General features: G+C 39.5%; 2 protein-coding genes across 2 annotated transcripts in view; one reads left to right on the forward strand and one right to left on the reverse strand.

Annotated features, from left to right (window-relative positions):
• Positions 1-2,297: 2,297 nt before the first annotated feature.
• On the reverse strand, positions 2,298-15,396 carry dffa (DNA fragmentation factor, alpha polypeptide). The gene is made up of 6 exons (XM_017706341.2): positions 15,147-15,396; positions 12,062-12,220; positions 11,825-11,979; positions 10,988-11,177; positions 6,029-6,156; positions 2,298-3,123 (listed from the first exon to the last, which is right to left on the reverse strand). The coding sequence occupies exons 1-6, from the start codon at positions 15,235-15,237 to the stop codon at positions 2,911-2,913; spliced, it is 936 nt and encodes a 311-aa protein (XP_017561830.1). The 5' UTR covers positions 15,238-15,396; the 3' UTR covers positions 2,298-2,910.
• A 1,454-nt stretch (positions 15,397-16,850) lies between these two features.
• The window catches only part of pex14 (peroxisomal biogenesis factor 14), a 94,267-nt gene continuing 88,720 nt past the window's right edge, over positions 16,851-22,397 (forward strand). Inside the window, exons 1-2 of the mRNA XM_017708188.2 lie at positions 16,851-16,969; positions 21,432-21,473. Coding sequence (XP_017563677.1) covers positions 16,877-16,969; positions 21,432-21,473 — 135 coding nt within the window. The 5' untranslated portion in view covers positions 16,851-16,876. The remainder of the gene's footprint in view (positions 16,970-21,431; positions 21,474-22,397) is intronic.

Here is a 22,397-nt window from a genome sequence, read left to right on the forward strand (position 1 = left end):
TGGGCAGTATATGTGTACATATAAAGCATTCTGAGTCAGGGTGCTCTAATAAGCCAAACCTGGAAAATGGACAACTTATTATAGAAATCAAAGACAAAGTAAAAAAAAAAGAATAGATACATGCTCACTAGAATTCTCAAAACATAAATGAGATCCACTGCACAATTGATGAAAAGAGCAATGAGTAATTTTTGTAGTTAAAGAGCAGAAACTACACTACAGTAAATAGTTTGGACTCACCTTACTGAATATGGCGTTTTTTTTGGATTAAAGGCCTTTTCATCTAAAGGCTTATACCTCAGTGTAAATGCAATTTGCTTATAAAGACGAATCTAAATAGTTAATGCCTATGTACAAATTATTTTCAAAACAAAATTTAAAATTTTTTTATTTAAAATTCTAAAAATATTTGCCTTTATTACACCTTCCATTCTTCTCAGGAGACCTGCTTGCAGTTTTTCAAAGAAATCTGCAGGGATCATTTTCAACAACTCCAAAGTTCAGTCTTAGAAGTTTGATACAGGTTTTGCATTTTCTCCTCCTCAAGATCCAAGCATGTTCAGTAACATTGAGGTCTGGACACTGAGGTGGTCAGATGATTGTTCTGAGAACTCTGGCAGCATTTTGGATTGATTTGCAAATTTTATTCTTTGTTGTGCGTTTCCTTTGCTTCTTTTGGACAGCTGCTTCATATACTTTTTAATGAAATGCCAGTTTTCCAGGGTAAAGGTTAAGTGAAGTCCTGGACTAAATTCCAATTTGAACCACAGCTGTATTTCTAATATTTCTAGTGTAAAGCTGCACTGAATCAATATCCAAAAAAGGGCAAATTAATCTTATTATATGACACAATGCTCAAGAACTGCTTCCTTAAAAGACAGTATTAAACAATTTTATGTTAATATATAAAGCACATTAATACGTTTTACATAATCATTTTGGCAAGTAAACATGTTCTACTTTCATGTAACCTGAAGAGAACCACTTGGTATGCCTGGTTCTGGCTGCAGTATGAAAAACTAACATTACACTCTGTGCAAAAACCTTTGTCAGCCAAGAAATTTGCTTAAAAGTAATTATCTGGGCAGTTATTGCTGTGATGCCAGTAAAAACACAAACACCAAAACAAATACACAAATGCAGTACAATGTAACAAGAGTTTGTGTTTTAGCAAAAAAGCTATTGATATGTAGGTTAGAGGATCACAGCTTTGTTTCCCAAATTCTTGCTGCACTCCTGTAACTGCTTTGATTTGTTAACATCCATCAGCAAGACCACCCTCATAAAGTGTTCACGAATGGTTCATAATTAGTCTATTAATGGTTATTAATTAGATCATTAAAGACTTTAAAATCATATAGCAGGTACAACCCATAAATGAAACGAGCAGTAGTGACTGGTCGTTTGCCTAATAGGAAAACCTCCTTCACTGATACTGTTAAACCTCAGATTTTGATGTTTCCTGATCTAATGTTGTCTTTTTCATCAGTAGCACTAAACCGGTCAGCTTCAACACGCATTCATACTCATCACATATCACAGCCCACTTTTACCCTTTTTATTAATGTGTTATATTATTTAAAATAATAAAATAAGCTTTAAAACCCAACTAAAAGCCACAAACTATTTAACCATTCATAAGTGCTTTATAAAGCACTTTATACTTTATATTCTAAATTTTGTTCTTATTTTTTTATTATTTAAAACAAATAATAGTAGACCTGTAGGCGGCACGGTGGCGTGGTGGGTAGCGCCGTCGCCTCATAGCAAGGAGGGCCTGGGTTCGATACCCCGGCTAGACGACTGGGGTCCTCTCTGTGTGGAGTTTGCATGTTCTACTCGTGTCTGTGTGGGTTTCCTCCGGGTTCTCCGGTTTCCTCCCAAAGACATGCATTCAGGCCAATTGGACATGCTAAATTGCCCCTAGGTGTGAGTGTGTGAGTGGCTGGCTGTGTCTGTCTGCCCTGCGATGGACTGGCGACCTGTCCAGGGTGTATCCTGCCTTCTGCCTGCTGGGATAGGCTCCAGCACCCCCCCTCGGTGACCCTGACGGAGAAGCGGCTTAGAAAATGGATGGATAGACCCAGTAAAATACATATAATTCTCAGATGCTTAAAAAACTTTGCACAGTTCTCTTTGTCAGCCACTATTGTCTGATATTTCCCCACTACAGGTTATTTTTATAATTTTGGAAGAAGGTTCTTGTTTCCATGGACTCCTTTAAAGCCAATTATATGTGACATACTTACAAATCTGCACTCAGTAAACATGGCATTCATAAAATCAACTCAAGCAGGTTGAGCAAAGAAAAGGTTTCATTGAGGACATGTACAAAAAGTCCTGTCCTGCCATTTGTAATAGCTATTTCTACTATTGCTACATGGATCATTTTATAAAATTCTCAACATTATAGAAAAGATTGTATTGAAAATGGCACAGTCAGTTATAAGGTTGCTATCTAAGCCATAATGCTATGCCATAATAACAAGCAACTACTACTTTCAAAAGACTAACTGCTTTTTATGCAGGAGTAAATTACAAAGCACAATGTTGTCACTGATAATCTACTTTTTCTGACACCAGACCACATCAGATAACAAGCTATGGTCTTAATGCATGTGATCTAAAAATGGACCTACATCAGTCAGGACTGGAGGCTGTACATTTTGGAGATGAAAAATAATGAAACATGATATGAAACATATACATCACAGTCAGAATCAAAGCTTCAGAGCTCAAAAATGTATTCAGAGTAATTTTAGACCACTTTTTTGGTCCATTTGTATCAAGGGTTCACATAATGTAAAGAGCAGCTGCCATTTTCACATGAAAAAAATCGTACAATGTAAGATATACTGAAACATGTAACTGAATGTGTATCTCCGGCTCTGTTCCTAAGCACTGCTTGAGCTATTTATGCCGTTTAGTTTGTGGTTCCTCTTCGTGTGACTCTGCAGACGTGGACTTGCTTTGCTGGGAGTGAGCGCTGAGAGACTGCAGAGCTTGAACCTGCTGTAGGCGTTTATTCAGCTCCCCTTCACAGGCCTGCACCAAGTCAGTGGTCCTCTCCCTGTCCCAGTCCAACACATCCATCAAAGTCTCCACACCCTGCTTCAGCACCTCCTGCACAGGCACATGATATTCAACATTTTTGTCAGTCTTGAATGAATGAAATGAATGCACTCTTGAGGATGATGGTGCCAAAAAGTGTTCATTACAGTGATGCCACAGGTGCCAAATTTCTGTATAATAAATCATTGATGTAAACAGTTCCCTGATCTTAAAGATGCAATTCTAGAGAAACTTAAGTCAAAATTGTTTGCAGTAGTGATAGAACCAGACATTTTAAGCCTCTAAACGCCACCTTAGAAAGTTATTCCCTGATATAGTTATGAATATGCTGCCTGATGCCTTTCCTTAACAATTTTGAGATAATGTTTCTGTTTAAATCTATTCAGTGTGTTTTAGGGCAAAATAGTTCCCAAGGAAAACTTTTTTTTATCGTTATCTACATTCAATATAAAAACGTGAAACACATGTAGGTTCACTGGTCATTTTGGATAATAAATTGTAGACAGGTGACCCCTGCTAGTTTCTCTGCTATGACCCATTTCACATTAAAGCACAGAAATCGATGTGGAATTCCTCTAAAAAGAACCTCCATAAAATGTGAACGTTCTATACAAACGAGGCCTTGTTAGCCCAAATTAGATTTTTTGGCATATCCAGATTGTATCTAGGTTGATGTTTGATCATCTGGACCTCAAAAACACACATGAAATCTAATTTTTGAAAATCAGATCCAAACCACATATGGAAGTAGTCTGAAATACAATTCCAATCAGATTTTCACAGATGCTTCTCAGTCTGAATGATCTGGCTGCTCAAATGGATTTCAAAGAGTCTTTTGGGTCATTCCCAATGTGACACACAACCACAGTGTCAAATCCCAGAGTGACGAAATGCTCAGATGATGGAAGAGCGCCAAAGATTCATGCCTATGCCTGAGAATTTTAAAGAGTTTGGAGGGCGAGATGATGCACCTTCATCTCTCCTGCATCCGTGTGGGACATCCTCATCACCAACGTAGCTTTGTAGTTCCTATGTCATTACCACAGCAACATATGCAGATAGGTTGGTGATGTCTGGACATACAAATCCGATCTGATCACTTTCAAATAACAGTGAGAACATTCATCTCAAAATATCTGATCTGAGAAACAAATCCAGTTTGCCACAGCCACACAAGAGTTTTTCCTGGACCAGTACATCCAAGATGAGAACCGTTTAGGAACTGCTATTTAGAAGAGTACGCTATCTAAAACAGGCAAACAAAACAGAAAAAGGTAGACAACTCCTTACTGCTACAGAATGGTCAGTTATTCAGATGTACCAACTATGTGTAACAATGCAGACAGTAACTGGGAAATCTTCTCTACTGACACCAGCCTGAGGTCTGGGTCTGCCTCCATAACCTGCTGTCAATAAATACTCCATCTTTTCTTTCCCTTTGTTTATTTGCTTTGACATGGCCCCGAGAATGAGATGAACTGCGTTAATTGAATTAAATGAGTGACAGTCCGCCTTTATTAAAATATATTACCAGATGGGGTAGACTTGCCTTCATGCTATAGAGCAAAGAAGGATAGTGCCCTCATGTGGAATGGAGATGAAAATGCATTGATAAAAACAATCTGGATAACGTCATCCTTTTTACTTTCTAAATGTCTTTTTTGTTTGTTTGTTTTTAGGTCTTAGCTTTGCTTTGATATAATACATTTACATAAAATGTACTCCTTAAATGAATGCATCGACTCAGAGCGCAAATAAAAAAATGGCCTATGTTAACGTATATGTTAAGTAAACATTTGGTCATGGCACATTGTTTCCACATGTGATATAAGTCTCTGAATGGTGTTCAGAGGATTGCAGACACAAATTAAGAGAAAAAAAAAATGGTGAGATCTATTAAGGTGAGATTCAAAGCCATAAGGTACCACATGGCAATGTATCACCTCCATTTAGTGCAAAATGTTAGTGTTCAATTTGCGACAAACCTACAAAAAAAAACAAACAAAAAAACAACCCATACACACTTGCCTGATGGTGTAGTAGTTTGTAATAGAGCCCAAAAATTCATGTAACAGTATATACTTAAAATACGTATATACTTAAAATAAGTACATTATACAGTATGTACTTAAAAAAACATTGACCAACTGCATATTTGATTGCAAAGACAGCATAATTAGTCACGATTAACTGGATTTAGTGCAGTGTGTGAAATGTTGAATTAATAAAAACCATTTGTATTTACAGTCTACAGTGATTTTTAAACATACCACTTCTGGTACTTTCTTGGCCATTCTGGATTTGCAAAAATAAAGAAATAAAGTAATGTGGTACATCATAGATCGCAAAGTAAATTGATATTATACTTTTGCCCTAATGCCCACCCCTTAGAATAGTGTATTTATATGCATTTCTTTTCAATAAAAAAAACACACCCATTAGGTTAACAGTGGCTTTTTATTTTATGTTTCTTTATTTTTAATAAGAACCATATTTACTCAACTGAAGTAAATCAGAAATATTCTTATTGTGCAAAACAGTACAAAAAAGAGCACTAAACAATGGAACCTCAGCAAGTTACAAGACCAGGCCCAGAGACCATGCCATTGTCTGAGGCAGCTCACCGAGGGAGGTGCAAAAGGAAGCAGAAGTGGGCAAGTGGGCTGATGTTCATGACAGGATAACCCCAAGAGATTGTCAGTTCCTTGATTGTCAGGCCTAGATGTACCAGTATATCGCCCACTACTGGCGTGTGGTACTGTAAGAACAAGGTGCATAGTGCGCGATTCGAGATGTGGCTGGTGGTCTGACCCCCTGGAGAATCAGCTCTAACCCTAATCTAAAATACCTGATCTGGTTAATCAAGGCCTTCATTATCAGAAAAAGCAAGGCAAGACGTGTTGGAACTCATTAGAAGAGCCAAGTACACTGTTACACTGATCATCTGTGCAAATACCTGCAGTTCTTCATTGGAGAGTCTAGTTTCAGGACTAGCTCTGCCCTTCAGAACCAGCAGAGTCCTCGAGTTGAAGCCTGATGCTCCATCCACCTCCATCCCATCTCTTTCATCCTGCACAGGTTGACCTGCAACATGCACAGAATAATAATCTCTTAAAATAACACTATTTAAAGTGCAATCAATTCCACTGCAGTGGATAAATTAAATAAGAGTTCAAAGTCACTTTCTGCTGTTTAGTCTCTAAATGGAAAAAAAAACCATTCATTTGTTATAACAGAGTAATGCATATTTTAGCACAACAGCTCCACCTACTGGATGCAGACTTTCTGTGCGCCCAATGCACTTACAGCCGTATATGAAAGAATATGGTCAAATTACTCGTATTGTTTTATAAGAGAAATAAGTTAATACATCCTCTACTGAGATCACATTATTGCACATTTTAATGCACATTTACTGTATTTGCTGAATTCAACATATAGAATAAAGAATGGCTTGTGCAAGAGTTATAGCTCATTTTATTTTACATTTTTTCCAAAACATTAACCTCAGCAAATACATAGATACTGAGCACTAAAATTAGCAGAAAATACTATATTTAAGTTTGTTAAACCAGCCATTAGGGGTGTACTTTGTGTACTTCTGGTCCCAAGCCCGGATAAATGGTGTGGGTTGCGTCAGGAAGGGCCAAAACTATCATGCGGCCTGAACTTTTTTTCTCTGCTCGGGAGGTGAGCAGGGTGGGGGTGCTATGTATGCGACACACTTAACACATAACATGTTGGCCCCTGGGCGCAGATATACGTCTGTGTATAACCCTGATCTTCATTACTGTCAAAGAATTTTTGCTTTTGAATTAGTCCCTTCAATGACAGATTGTGTTGAATTTTGTTGAAATACATGAACAACATTCAGACATGAGATAAACAAACCCAATATAAGCCTATATTTCAGAAGCTTGTGCAGATTACCAGAACTCTTGGGACTAGCAGGCCTGTTCAGGAATCCATACCTGTTTTTAACTAGTCACATACCTTATTGCTTCTATAGCATAGGAGACTACAGATACTACAGCCATACCAAGAACGGTCAGCAGGTGGCAATAACAATACTCCAATACTCCAAAGTAAACTAGGAATTGATTAGTAGCCTAACCATTGACTAAGTGACATGAACAAGGACACATTCATTTATTTTAAAAATATAATAGCAAACTATGCAGCATTTATTTTAAATATTTTGAAAAAGTTACAGTGCAACAAACTCATAAATAATACTACAGCCCTAAAATTACTATTCAGTTCCATTTTCCCCTTAATATAGGCTTAATATAGTTGTGTTCCATGGCTGAATTTATACGTTTGGCGTTAACAGTGGGAAAAAATTCACACGTGTATTTCCCGGGATTTCCTACTGAATCTATCCATTTGTTTGGTCAAAGCAAGTCCCGCCCGCCCTGTTTCTGACTGGCTTAATGGCTAGTAGGCTAGGCCTTGGTGTTGGTTACAGTGAAACTTGCGCATGTCAGATCAAGAGAAGTGTCAGATCCTATGGTCAGATCACTAGGCCAGGGGTCGGCAACCCGCGGCTCTTTGATCCCTCTGATGCGGCTCAGCTTTTGAAAATAATTTATTTAATTAACGTATATTATTTTTGAGACTTAAAAAAATGTTCGGGTGGAATATCACAAACGTCCGGTATTTAGTTTCGGTTCGCTTGACTGACATGTCGGCGTCGTCACCCCCCCCATCCCCCGTTCGCTAGAGTGAGATGTCGTCGTTGTTTTAATATATTATGTGGCTCTCACTGAAATAAATTTCCAATTATTTTGCTTTTATGGCTCTGAGCCAAAAAGGTTCCCTTTTTCTTTTCTTTCTCGCAGACACGTCGGTACGCCGGAATTCCGGCGAGGCGCCTGAAAACTATCAGGCCTGTGATGGAGAGAAGGAAGGTACATATTCTGTGTGTCCAGGAGACTGGATGGAAAGGAAGCAAGGCCAGGAACATTGGAGGTGGATTCAAACTGTTCTATCATGGTGTAGAGAGGAAGAGAAATGGAGTAGGGATAATCCTAAAGGAACAGCTTGGGAAAAGCGTTCGGGATGTAAAGAGAGTGTCAGACAGGATCATGAGCCTGAAGTTGGAGGCTGATGGTGTGATTTTGAATGTGGTCAGTTCATATGCACCACAGGTTGGTTGTCAGTTAGAGGAGAAAGGAATTTTGGAGTAAGATGGATGAATTGGTAGATGGTGTCCCTAGAGAGGAAAGATTGATGATTGGTGCAGACTTCAATGGACATGTTGGTGAGGGAAACAGAGGTGATGAAGAGGTGCTGGGTATGTATGGTGTGAAAGACAGAAATGCGGAAGGTCAGATGGTTGTAGATTTTGCAAAGAGAATGGAAATGGCTGTAGTGAACACGTATTTTCAGAAGAGGGAAGAACACAGGGTGAAATACAAGAGTGGATGGAGGTGCACACAGGTGGATTATATCCTTAGCAGGAGATGCCACTTAAAGGAGACTGGAGATTGTAAAGTGGTACCAGGGGAAAGTGTAGCAAGGCAGCATAGGGTGGTTGTCTGTAGAATGAGATTAGAAACAAAGAAGAGGAAGAGAGTGGAGACAGAGCCAAAGATTAGATGGTGGAAGCTGAAGGAGGAGGATGGTTGCAGGCAGTTCAGGGAAAAATTGCAACAGGTCCTTGGGGGCAGTGAGGAGCTACCTGAGGAATGGGAAACTACAGCTAAGGTTGTGAGAGAAACTGGCAAGAATGTGTTGGGTGTTTCGTCTGGTCAGAGGAAAGAAGACAAGGAAAGTTGGTGGTGGAATGAGGAAGTCTAGGAGAGTATTCAGAAGAAGAAGGCAGCTAAGAAAAAGTGGGATAAACAGAGAGATGAAGGAAGTAGGCAGGAGTACTGTGAGGCTAGCCGCATAGCAAAAAGAATGGTGGCAAAGGCAAAGGCTCAGGCCTATGATGAGCTGTAAAGGACTTGTATCGTTTGGCTAAACAGAGAGATAGAGCTGGAAAGGAGGTACAGCAGGTTAGGCTGATAAAGGATAGAGAGGGAAATGTACTAGTGAGTGAACAGAGCGTGTTGAGTAGATGGAAGGAGTACTTTGAAGAACTAATGAATTAGGAAAACGAGAGAGAGAGGAAGACAACGGGGGGAAGAGATAGTGGATCAGGAAGTGCAGAGAATTAGTAAGGTTGAAGTGAGGGCAGCTTTAAAAAGGATGAAGAATGGAAAGGCAGTTGGTCCAGATGACATACCTGTGGAGGTATGGAGATGTTTAGGAGAGAAGGCAATGGACTTTTTAACCAGGTTGTTTAACAAAATCCTGGAGAGTGAGAGGATGCCTGATGAGTGGAGAAGCAGTGTATTGGTCCCCATTTTTAAGAACAAGGTGATGTGCAGAGCTGCAGTAACTACAGAGGTATAAAGTTGATGAGCCACACCATGAAGGTATGGGAGAGTTGTTGAAGCAAGGCTAAGGCGAGAGGTCCAGATCAGTGAGCAGCAGTTTGGTTTCATGCCCAGAAAGAGTAGCACAAATGCAATTTCTATGTTGAGAGTGTTGGTAGAGAAGTACAGAGAAGGTCAGAAGGAGCTACATTGTGTCTTTGTGGATCTAGAGAAGGCATATGATAGGGTGTCAAGACAGGAAGTGTGGTACTGTATGAGGAAGTCAGGTGTAGCTGAGAAGTATGTTAGGGTGGTGCAGGACATGTATGAGAATAGTGAGACAGTGGTGAGGTGTGCAGTTGGAGTGACAAATGGTTTCAAGGTGAAGGTAGGGTTACATCAGGGATCAGCTTTGAGCCCCTTTTTGTTTGCAATGGTGATGGACAGGTTGACAGATGAGGTCAGGCAGGAGGCTCCATGGACCATGATGTTTGCAGATGACATTGTAATCTGTGGTGAGAGTAGAGGGCAGGTGGAAGAGAATCTGGAGAGGTGGAGGTTTGCACTGGAGAGGAGAGGAATGAAGGTCAGTAGAGATAAGACGGAATACATGTGTGTGAATGAGAGGGAGGCAGGTGGAAAGGTGAAGATGCAAGGAGTAGAGGTCGTAAAGGTGGATGACTTCAAATATCTTGGGTCAACCATCCAGAGCAATGGACAGTGCAAAAAAGAGGTGAGAAAGAGGGTGCAGGCAGGATGGAGTGGGTGGAGACGGGTGTCAGGGCTGATGTGTGACAGAAGGATAGCAGCAAGAGTGAAAGGGAAGGTTATAGTGCGTCCTGCTATGATGTATGGTTTGGAGACTGTGGCTCTGTCTAAAAGACAGGAGGCTGAGCTGGAGGTGGCGGAGATGAAGATGCTGAGATTTTCGTTGGGAGTGACAAGGCTGGACAAGATTAGAAATGAGCAGATTAGAGGAACAGTGAAGGTGGAGCAGTTTGGAGATAAAGCCAGAGAGGCCAGGTTGAAATGGTTTGGACATGTGTTGAAGAGGAATAGTGGATATATTGGTCAGAGAATGGGGAGATGGAGCTGCCAGGTAGAAGGAGAAGAGGTAGACCTCAGAGAAGGTTTATGGATGTAGTGAAGGAGGACATGGAGATGGTTGGTGTGAAAGTAGAGGAGGCAATGTATAGGGCAAGATGGAGGCAGATGATCAGCTGTGGCGACCCCTAAAGGAGCAGCCGAAAGAAGAAGAAGACTATATTTAAGTTTGTTCTCTGTAGACGATGTTAACTTATCCTCACTTTAAGTGTAAATTTTGAGCACTTTTTTTACATTTTTTAATTAATAATCTTTTTTTTTAAAGTGATTAGTCACATTTTATTTTCATAGCCCCCTATAAATAATAGATGCACAAGTTGCTTCCAGTACGTAAATCCAACAAAAACATTTAAAAATAATAATGTAGAAAAATGTAGAATGTAGGGCCTTTAAAGACAAGCAGAGCATCTACAGTGTAGTAAATTAATAGCCACCTAGATTCCTACCTTCTTGCTGCAGCGTCTGACCACGCTCCTTCTCCACAACCTTCAGATAGAGCTGCAGAAGCTCTTTGGACTGCCTCTCCTCTTCCCTGCGGTCCAGGACTCTCTGTAAGGTGTCTTGTAAATCCTGGGTCTTCTGATCAGGGAAGCCCAGTACTGAGGCTAGATCTGCACAGGGAGCATCCACCAGACTCTGTAGGAAAATTCCCTATCATGAACTCCGTGAGTAAAATGATTGTGGTTTTTGGTTTGATCTCAGTGTTTTTGAAATGTACTGAAATACAGATTGAAATAATATCACTACAAGTATTATGTCCATAACATTTTTGAACCTCTTGTATTTATTTATAAAAAAAAAAAAAAAAAAAAAAAAAAACAACTACAGTTTAATTAAACATAAGTTAACACATCCTGTACAGGGAACAAACTAAATACAGAGTTTTTCTGAAAATTTTAGTTTAACATTTTGAAGCATACAACCGTATACACCAACATTTAAATGTTTAGAATCACAATTTAAATGTTTGGGACCACTGGTTTCAATAAAAGGAAAAAATATCATTTCTATTAAGTTGCTACAACTCTATAACATCACTGCTTTAAATGAGTTGGTAAAAAGCTACGAAAATAAATGTTAAATGTGTTTAAAATGATCATTTCTTAATGACAAACAAAGCTGTATGACATTGAGAATGGAGGGGTAATAGCATTAACACCCAGAAAGCCTCCTAACTGGAATGTTTTAGGTAGATAACTTTTCAATAAATAACTGATTTTTACAGTATATGCATAGGAGGAAATGTGACACTTGGAGTTTGGATGGTGACTTGTTTATCTGACCTGCAGATCTGCCTCGGACATCAGAATGATGCTGGCCAGGTCCTGTTTGAGCTGGTGTGCTAAACTGCACCAGGGTTCCACACCACTGACATTGTCCACCATGTCTCTCTCCACATCAACAGACTCTCTGCTGAGCCACGCGGTGCCTCCATCATCTACAGACAAACAACACTCCCGATCAGATATGAGACAACATTCCTTAAACAAGGAAGCGTTTGCTGTCATACATGTTCTTACATTTTTTAGCAGGTCTCCACACCTCACCATCACACAGCAACATGAATTTGGTATTTGAGTTCAGACACAGGAAGTAGGCTTCATCCTCCACAATAGTGCCATCATCCTCGAGCACCACTGAGACGGAAGCTCCTGGACTAAACCCCAACACTTCACTCCCTACAAGAGAGACAGAAAAAATGGAGTGAAGCATATAGCAGGTTATTATGAAAATGATTATAAATGAGTTACCAGTGTTGGAACACAAATCATGTACTTGAGTTAAAGTAGAGATACCCAAGGTAAAATATTACTCCAATAAAAGTAGAAGTCCTTACTCTAGACCTCCATTTGAGTAAAAGTACAAGGGTATTTGCCTTCAAATGTACTTAAGTCTAAAGTAAAAGTACTAAAAGATTTAATTATGACTCTAATGTCCTGTTATCATTTTTATAACAAGACTCGCTTCATGAACTCATTTTAGGTGAAAATACTCCAGTGTCTCTCTGGGTAAACCAGTCTTTTAATACAACCCCAATTCCAATGAAGTTGGGACGTTGTGTAAAATCCATCCATGCATCCATCCATCCATCCATTTTCTAAGCCACTTCTCCGTCAGGGTCGCGGGGGGGGGGGGGGGGGGTTTGCTGGAGTCTATTCCGGCAGTATTCGGGCGGAAGGCAGGATACACCCTAGACAGGTCGCGGTCCATCGCAGGGCACGTTGTGTAACATATAAATAAAAACAGAATATGATGATTTGCAAATCCTTTTCAACCTATATTCAATTGAATACACTACAAAGACAAGATATTTAATGTTCAAACAGATGCTGGCTTTTGAACTTTGCGCTGATAACAATCCAGACAGTCCTTTTCCTCTTTGGCCCGGAGGACACAACATCCATGTTTTCCAAAAACAATTTGAAACGTAGACTCGTCAGACCACAGGACACTTTTCCACTTTGCGTCAGTCCATCTCAGATGAGCTCGGGCCCAGAGAAGCTGGCGGTGTTTCTGGGTGTTGTTGATATGTGGCTTTCGCTTTGCATGGCAGAGTTATAACTTGCACTTATAGATGGAGTGACGAACTGTGTTCACTGACAGTGGTTTTCTGAAGTGTTCCTGAGCCCATGTGATAATATCCGTTACAGAATGATGTCGGTTTTTAATGCAGTGCTGCCTGAGGGATCGAAGGTCACGGGCATTCAATGTTGGTTTTCTGCCTTGCCGCTTACTTGCAGAGATTTCTCCAGATTCTCTGAATCTTTTGATGATATTATGGACTGTAGATGATGAAATACCTAAATTCCTTGCAATTGCACGTTGAGAAACATTGTTCTTAAACTGTTGGACTATTTGCTCACGCAGTTATTCACAAAGTGGTGAACTTTGCCCCATTCTTGCTTGTAAACAACCGAGCCTTTCAGGGATGCTCCCTTTATACCCAATCATGACACTCACCTGTTTCCAGTCACCTGTGGGATGTTCCAAACAGGTGTTTTTTGAGCATTCCTCAACTTTCACATTATTTTGTTGCTCCTGTCCCAACTTCTTTGGAATGTGTTGCAGGCATCAAATTCAAAATGAGTGAATATTTGCAAAAAACAATAAAGTTTATCCATTTGAACATTAAATATCTTGTTTTTGTTCAATTGAATATAGGTTGAAAAGGATTTGCAAATCATTGTATTCTGTTTTTATTTGTTTTACACAATATCCCAACTTCATTGGAATTGGGGTTGTAGAATGTCATTAATTAGTCTAACACTGATCTGTTAAAATTATCATAAGCAAAACACACTGAAGGTAAACAGTTTCCATCAGGGAGAACCGAGTGGCTCTGAAATCAAACAAGCAAAGTTTCAGTGTAAGATTACTTTGTAACTTAGTTACAAATTGAATATAAACTGGCTTTAAACTCAGGTTCACAAATAGGTTTTCCTTTACTATATTGATCTGTAGGTCTCTGTTCATAAACATAAACTAACCCAAAATAATTTACTATAAAATGAAAGTGTTTGCATGAATTCAGAAAAAAAGAAACATGCCACGACTGCATATGTGTACATATTTCTATATTGTGGTCTATTTACACAAAGTTAGTTCATCATTTAGGTAAACGTATGTGTTCCCAAATTTTTATGCTGCTGTGCTGACACTGAGCCGTGTGCTGCACTGGGTTGGTATGACCAACAGGCCAAAACATGCAAAGAACAGAATGACCGCTGTGCCCTGATTGGTGTTCTTGCTTTGCTCTTCTTTTGTTTTTTTGTTTGTTTTTATACACACAAAAACCAAAAGGAACGACAGATTTCTCAAAACGTAGTGGAGTAAAAAGTCTGATATTAGACTTTGAAATGTGGTGGAGTGAAAGTAAAAAGTCGCCCAAAATGGGAAAACTTAAGTAAAGTACAGATCCATGAAAAAAACTACTTAAGTACAGAAACTAATTACATTTACTTAGTTACTGTCCACCACTGTGAGTTACAAAAGACATAGAAGAAGAACAACAACAACAAGGAACAGAAGAAAAATAGGAATGTGAAGGAGGAGAAGGAGACAACGAAAGAGAAGGAAAAGAAGAAGCGATTAAGTAGCAAGAACAAAGCTGAAGTTGGCTTCTTTCAGTTCCACCTTAAAAAGTACAGGAGCTACATTCGACCAAAGTCAAGAAGTAGTAGTAGTAGTAGTAGAAGAAGAAGGTTCAAGTTGGCCTCTTCCTCAGCTTCATATTCTAATTTTGCATTCCACCTTAAATAATACAGCAGTTACTTTCTGTCAAAGCCAACAACAAGAAGGTGGGGAAGAAGAAGCTATTAAGTAGCAAGAACGAGACTGAAGCTGATCTGCTCCCTAGCTTTTTATTCTAATTGTCCAGTCCACCTTAAATGGTTCGGCAGTCACATTCCTTCTAGACCTTTGCAGGCGGCAGAATGGAACTGCTGCACCATTTAAGGTAGACCGGATAATTCAAATAAGAAACTGCTTCGTGAACCATGAGTTCTGGAGTAGGAGCGAGTCTCCACTTAAACCTAATGTAGGAACTCTTAGAGTGGCTATAATTCCTGATACACGGGGCTGTGTGTGTGATAGCCGTTTACTTACCCTTCATTTTGAGGTGACCCAAAGAAGGCGCTGCCAACCCGTAAAGGTTTTGGCGGGTGAAGTTACACACTTTGCAAGGCTTCTCTGCCATGACAGCTTCAGTCAGACATGAGTGAAGATAAACATTAAAACCTCAGGTTAGTTACCCTCGTGTCCAGAAACAGCACTTTGAGACACAGCAGTAGCTCTGCTCTGCGTTCAAAACGGGACCATTTTTTGTTTTCGTTTTCACTTGATTCACTCGCCGTATCCCTTATAGTGGGCATGTTCCGATTCTCAGTGCTTGTTCACTACTTAGTGCATTCTAATAAGAACACTTGCTTCATACCAATCTATCTGCCGTGGTTTAACGCCTTTGAGTTTGGACATTCGTTCGCTGGGTATTGCATGTTAAAAAGAAGTCTGAATCCGCCAGTCTGCCTGTACTCAGTACACTTTGAAGATCATTTTCTTAATTACATGTTACAGACATTGTTAGGTCCGTTAGCTGGGTATTAAAAACAATCAGTAAAATAAATGTAAACACCGCAGTGAAACGAACGTCAGCCCTATATTTCCTCTATGAGACCATGACGTCAACAATATCAACGATCCAAAGGTTCATGAAGTAAAAAGGTTGATCAAGCGTGTAATGGATCTGAACGCTGCGAGGAGGAGGAGGAGGAGGAGGAGTCGCTAAGCGCCCTACTTAGAACACAAGTGCGCAGATTGGAACGCACCTCTCCTAGTAACTCTGGATCTATTCTTCGGTCTAAGACAGGGGAGAGTAATGGAGAGATGCACAACGGAGTGCGAAGAGCAGAAGGTGGAGTAATGCCGAAGTGCACTTATTTTTCTCCCCCTCTTTAGCCCATCTACTGTACACTGTTTCTGCAAACAAGCAAACAAACAAACACGAATGAGAAAATAAAATGTGTCTTTCACAGAGCAGAAGGATCTGTCTCTCATAAATATTCAGTTTATTCACAGAGTGGCTAAATTAAAACCATGCAGTTATACCAGAATGCTTTTTTTCTGCTGTCGTGTTTTTTGGGACTGCGTCTACTGCAAAGTTTCATACTATTTTTTGCATTTAGTAAAGAAGTGTGAGGAAGAACACAGTAATGTCAGTGTCACTGACCTCTCTGGTTAACTTTGCACTTTTCAGGCTTTTGTTTCCTAGTTTATCTTAAGTGTGCCTCTGTGTTTGGGATAAAGGGTGAACTAAATGAATTATATTGTAGCTACATGATATAAATACACTTTATTTATAATGTATATATTATAATAAACATTTTATGTTTTTGTCATTAGATGCCTGCAGTCTTTCAATATCTTCTGTAGAAATGCATATTCTCTGGTGTTTGTTCTCTTTTTCATTGATTTTTCAGTCTCTGTCTCTTAGTACTTGTCTGGTACACAGAGCTCTTTGGCCTCTTTGGTTTAAATCCTCTTCTTTTCTTGTTTTAATTTCCTCCACCTGTTGGCCTGCATCTCCTAATCGCCGATTAAATGCAGAAAATACGTCTCATGTTTCTTCTACCAGGTAGAAAAGGTTGCTCAGGCTGTGGTACATCTGTGCTTCTTGCAGTAGAGTGTCCAATCTGGACTTATATCTCCCTATAAACTCTCCAGAAAGTCATTATCTTGGGATTTTCCTGTTTGGAAAATTCAGCGAAATTAAACTTTACTGAAAAGCTCGTATTCAGCTGTGGCTCGACTCGTCGGCCTGTGCCAGACTCGATCAGTAGATGCCAAATCCGCATCTCCAACTCGTTAGCAAGAGCTGTGAGCGCAGCCCGGAGACGATGGCGTCCTCGGAGCAGCCCGAGCAGCAGATTCAGGTAGCTCGGACCATGCAGTGGACTTTCAGCGCTCATTTAGCAGGGCCTGTAGCGGGCTGCGGTGTGATTTAGCCGCCCTTCACGTTCTGTAAACTCTTCTTGTCCTTCTGACAAACTTTTAGCAACGAGGCTGAAGTTGGTATCTGACCCGCCAGCCTCTTGTTCGAATTTTTCCGTTCCACCTTAAACGGTGCGGTAGTTACACTTTGGTGCCTCAGGCTCGAGAATGTCACAGCTGCGCCATTTAAGGTGGAACGGAAAAATTCGACCAAGCAGCTGGCGGTTAAGAAGCAGACTTGTAGTAGCACACCTAACCTCGGCTAGCTGGATGTGTGTGACAGGTGCAGGCCACGAAAGGCTACTGCTTTTCACCAGACATGTTTGAAAGAGTAATTTAGGGATTTTAACAATTTAACGACACTGCATTTCGGTTTTTTTCACAAGGTGGAGACAAAGCCGGAAGAATGTAGTTATCGACTCTGCAACACAGCAAGCTAACGAGCTAACGCGCTGTGGCCGGTTCAGTGTCCAGCGTCCATTAGCGAGCGAGCTAATGTTTACACACAGGATGAACCCTGTTCTGTGTGTCCTGACAGCTGCACACACGCAGCACATGTTCAGAAAAGAAACGAGCGAAGAAGCAAAAATGAATGTTACACCGTCAGTTTGGGTCCAAGCGCTGTTGTTATAAGCTTGACATCATAACGGTAGTTAAACGTTTTTGGTGCTAGGTTATATGGAACCAGATAAAACACATTGTTAATCAATCTGAAGAACCATTTCAGCTTTTGTGAAAAGCTGAGACTCTCAGAAGCGACTGAGCGGTGTATTTTGGAGAGACAGCTTTATATTTCAATACTCTGAGCGGTAATTTTCCCCATTTATGGATGATGTAGTGGAATCACACTTTGTAATAACATAAATTAGAAGTGCTGTAGCTATCGTGTCTCATGCTGGCCAGTCATCAGTAGTTCAGTACTCATTGAAGGCTTTGTTACTTATCACTGTTGAGTAATGGAAAACTATTGGGAAAACTGTGAGATGGAAGATTGTGCATCATTGCGTTATGTCATTGTCAGGCACAAAGATCGAGACCATGAGTCTAAAGCTTAGTGTGATAAATGTGTTAGCTTGGTTTTCTAGTTAAAGGCAAAACTCCTGTTGTTTTGACCATTGGTGGCAGCAATACACAACATTTTTAGAAGTACAGTTTACTCTTTTTTTTTTTTGTGCAGGGTCACCATTTCTTAATACCTTTACTAGTATGTGATGCGTTTTTTGTTTTCTGTGGTAAATATATGCCTTGAAGCACTTTCTCAGGTCACATTTTCTTTTAAAGGTTTTAAGATGGTTCTCCAGCATTATTAGTGGATGACTATGAGAACTGTTAAGAGTTTTGCACGGATTTGCATTCCTATGAACGAATCAGACTGAAGTATTCATACATATCAATAGGTTGCATTACCCGACTAATGAATGATGATTTAATTATTTAACTATCCATGAGAAATTCTCTCTTTTTTGGAAAGCTATGGGGTTTTGAGATGTTGGGGCAGAATAATAGAACAAATAACAGATTAATCACTGCCTATATGTAATTAGTATAGTTTAATAATGATAATAGTAAATTAGTTGTTGCACAAAAAAAGACATTGTAAAGGTTTTATGATCAATAAGTGTTGTCTGTATTTTAGATTAGATAAACTTTTCTCTACTGGGGCAATAAGACAGTTAACTATATGTCAGGTTGTATTTGACTCGGCAACAAAATTCAGACTCATTTCTGTAGTAGCCTGCACTTTGACGTAGACATCCAGTAACTTTTGCATAAAGTTGTCCCTGAACTGTGATGCTTGTTTTTTTTTCTTTTTCTTTTTTATTTTGTCTTTTCTGAACATTGTGGGTTCTTCTGTTGCTGATTTATGTTCGAGGCTCTCTTTCATGGTGAGAAGGCTGTCTGAGTAGAATCAGCTGTCAGGCTGTACGAGTGTTTTGTTTCAGCGGTGGCTGATTTTCTGGCTCCCAACTGCAATCCAGCAAGTGAATGAAAGTGTAGAAGGGTCTTTGTCCTTTTCATCTTGTGTTATGTTAGAGGAATCGGGCAGTGTTACCGTGCCTGTGTCTCCTAAACTCTTACAGCCTACTAATGCCTTGGTTAGCTTTTGTAGTTAGTCCCATAACAAAATAGCATAAAGCTGTGAGATGCCTTTATGTTGATTTGATTGCTGTTTAATCTATGCTCTTGAACTTCAAGCTAGCTCAGGCCATATGGTTGTTAACTTGGGCGAGTCATATGTGGTCAGTCTTAATAAGTAGACTACATTACATTACTGTTATATCTGTTAAGCTTGATGTTATGGTTTTTCATTCAGTAAAGCCTAAAACCTCATTTATATTAAGCTCAGCACTGTGTTTGATGTTTTAATTGGTTTGGATCTGTGATTTTTGTCTTCTGAGAATTAATCACCCACTAATAACAGTTGTTTATTGGTCAAAAGAGTTTTGCCCTAGTGGTAAGATATTTTATTAACATTTAGAAAGTCAGTGCATCACCTTTTAGTCCATGAGCAGCAATATATACCCATATGGTATAATAGTAATACCTTATGATAGAATAAGCGGCTCCACTTTAAAATAAGACTACCCTTATGAAGTGTTCATGAATGGTTTAAAATGTTTTTTTTAAAATGGTTTTTAATGTTTAATAGTTAGGTCATAAAGACCTTAAATCATTTATTAAGCAGTTACAAACAGTTACAGACGAATAGAAAGGGCAGTAGTGACCTGTTTACCAAATAGTGAACTCACATTTATTTATATTGTTAAACCTCAGGTTTTGGAGTTTGCTCGTCTTAATATGTCTTCTTCAGTCAGCATTAAAACTGCCAGCTTCATCACATTCGTATTCATCTTGCTGTTTTATGAATGTGTTAGAACAGCTTATTAATGCCTTTTGACGTGTTTACAACGTAACGACCATTAAAAAAAACGAAACCGTTCATAAACGATTTATAAAGGTTGTCTTTTTCTAAAATGGCACCAAATAAACAGTGAATGATGTGTAGTAATCGTGCCTGTGTAAAGTTAGAGTAAACAGCACAATTTCTAAGGACAGCTTGCTGACAGTGACCATCAAGGACAGAGAGTGAGTAACATGAATGACCTATAAAGGACTCAGTGTGTCATGATATCTGAATGCAGGCTAAAGCTAGAGGCCTGTAAAGCACCGAGTGTGTTATAGGCAGAGAAGACACAGCAACATGACGAGGGGGCATTAAGAAAAGCCTAATCAGTTCACCTGAGATTTACTGTCCTGAGATGTTATTTGGATGTCTGCTGTACTGTTTTTTGGCTGTGGCTGGGATTTTATTACCTGATTAAACCCTTTGAACAGACATGAATCACTCACAACGGAAACAGTGAACAAATTATCGTTGTTCCATTTTGTTGTTAACCCAATAACAGTAGTGTGGTAGCTCACTACATCCTGTATCCAGTTTTGAACAGGCGGCTGATCTTTGGCAGTCAGCCTCTCCTTTTTTGGTCGTCTCTAATGATGTTGGAAAGATCTGAGGAAACTGAAATTCTATAAAAACTTACAATAATGGCACTGAATCAGAGACTGACTCATATACGTTACTGACCAGTAAAATTGTTGGAGATAACAACCCGCTCTGTCGGTTTGACTCATATTGATGAATGTGTCTTTCTTTCATAATAATTTGACTGATTCGAAACACTGGATTGGTATCGGCATCAATACTGGCCTTATTGAATGTACTTGCCAGATGTGACTAATCCACTAATGATAGAAGCATGTTGTTCTAAAACATCACACACATCAATTTCTCACTTTGGCTTTTTATTAGTAGAAAACACTCCAGCTTGCTGACAACAGGTATTTTTACTGAAAGTGTGTGTGTTTGTTGAGGTAAGGAAATCATGTGCATTTGGTTGCCAGGGATTCAAACTTATGATTGCTCTGTGATTGACTGAAACCTTTGATGGTTCTATGACTGAGCGTCCCAATAAGAGTCTTCTTCTGCTTAAATAAACTCCAGCTGTACAGACTGAACTGGAGTGTTTTGAGGACAAAGCAGTGTCATGGTTAGAACAACAAATGCACGTCAAATGAACTAACGAGAAACAAGGAAATACAACAAAATTACAAAGTGCCACAACATATGTTATATAACACTGTTTATAGAGTTTCTGCTGTTTATTTGAGTTTAGGAACTGTAACAATAACCAACAATCATATCTGTCAATAAAGCTCTGTTCCACTAAACTATTGGGGTATACAATTAAAATCTAAAAAAAAAAATTATATCAGTCTGATATTATTTGTTAGCAGAATGTTTAGCTGCTGAAAATCAGTATTATGGAGGTAGAGAGCTGAGTGTGTTGTGCACTGAATGCCTCTAGGTGGAGATGTAATGCAAGTCTGCTGTTTTCTTTGCAGAGTGGACCTCCTGCCAGAGATGCTCCACCGCGGGAAGCTCTGGTAAGCCATTATTCTGGAAATCTATTCCAACTAAATCCTTCAGAAAACAAACACTCCCATGAAATATGTGATTGATCACTTATAGTACTCAGTGATCACACAAACTGATTACACTTTACATACAGTGCAAGATGGACACACAGTCTGCAAGTTACAATAGTTGACCGTTTGATATGTTTTGGTCCTCTTTGTTTACAGTTCAGCTTCTTAACTAAAACCCCAGACTGTCATTAAGTAAATGGTGTGTTCATACAAAGGCAAACAGGAGACCACGATATAAAATGTTGTCACATTGCTGTGTTATTACATGTAATAAGCAGGTAGGTTTTTTATCTTGACATAGATATCTCTGTTTTAACCACATTGGTGTAATGTTTTATATACATTCAGAACTTGACAAAATGATAATGCAGTGTTATTTCATGTTTTTCATAATGAGCCTTTTCTTGTCATTTCCGCTGTTCTTGCCTGGCCTCAGATATTAGTATGCTTAAGCCTATTTACTGTTTTGTGAGCAATTGTAAAACCTAGAATCGAGCTCGTCCTCTCTGTGTTTTCATTGTCGCTGACATACTTGCCTGTGGCATGTTTGTAACCTCCGGATGATTAGTTTCTGAATTGTTCCTTTTTGTTTAATGTGATTTCACGGCATATATGATAGCAAACCGAGCTCAAAGCGCTCTCCTCAAAAGCGGAAAAAATGTGGATTATTAAGGCTCCTCGGTCTCCTAACCGGTCGACAAGTCGCTTTTTCCCCCTCCTTTTCTCTTTTTGATGAGCTGCTCTTTCCCAGTTAAGTGGATTATTACAGTGCTGGATAATTCATGTCACAAGGCATTATTTGGATGAGGTGAATAATTGAAATCTGTGTCTGAAAGGATTTGATGTGGATGAGAGGAAGGGGACTGGTGGCAGGGTTGGAGG

The sequence above is a fragment of the Pygocentrus nattereri genome, chromosome 9 (assembly GCF_015220715.1).
Source record: "Pygocentrus nattereri isolate fPygNat1 chromosome 9, fPygNat1.pri, whole genome shotgun sequence".
Lineage (NCBI taxonomy): Eukaryota > Metazoa > Chordata > Actinopteri > Characiformes > Serrasalmidae > Pygocentrus > Pygocentrus nattereri.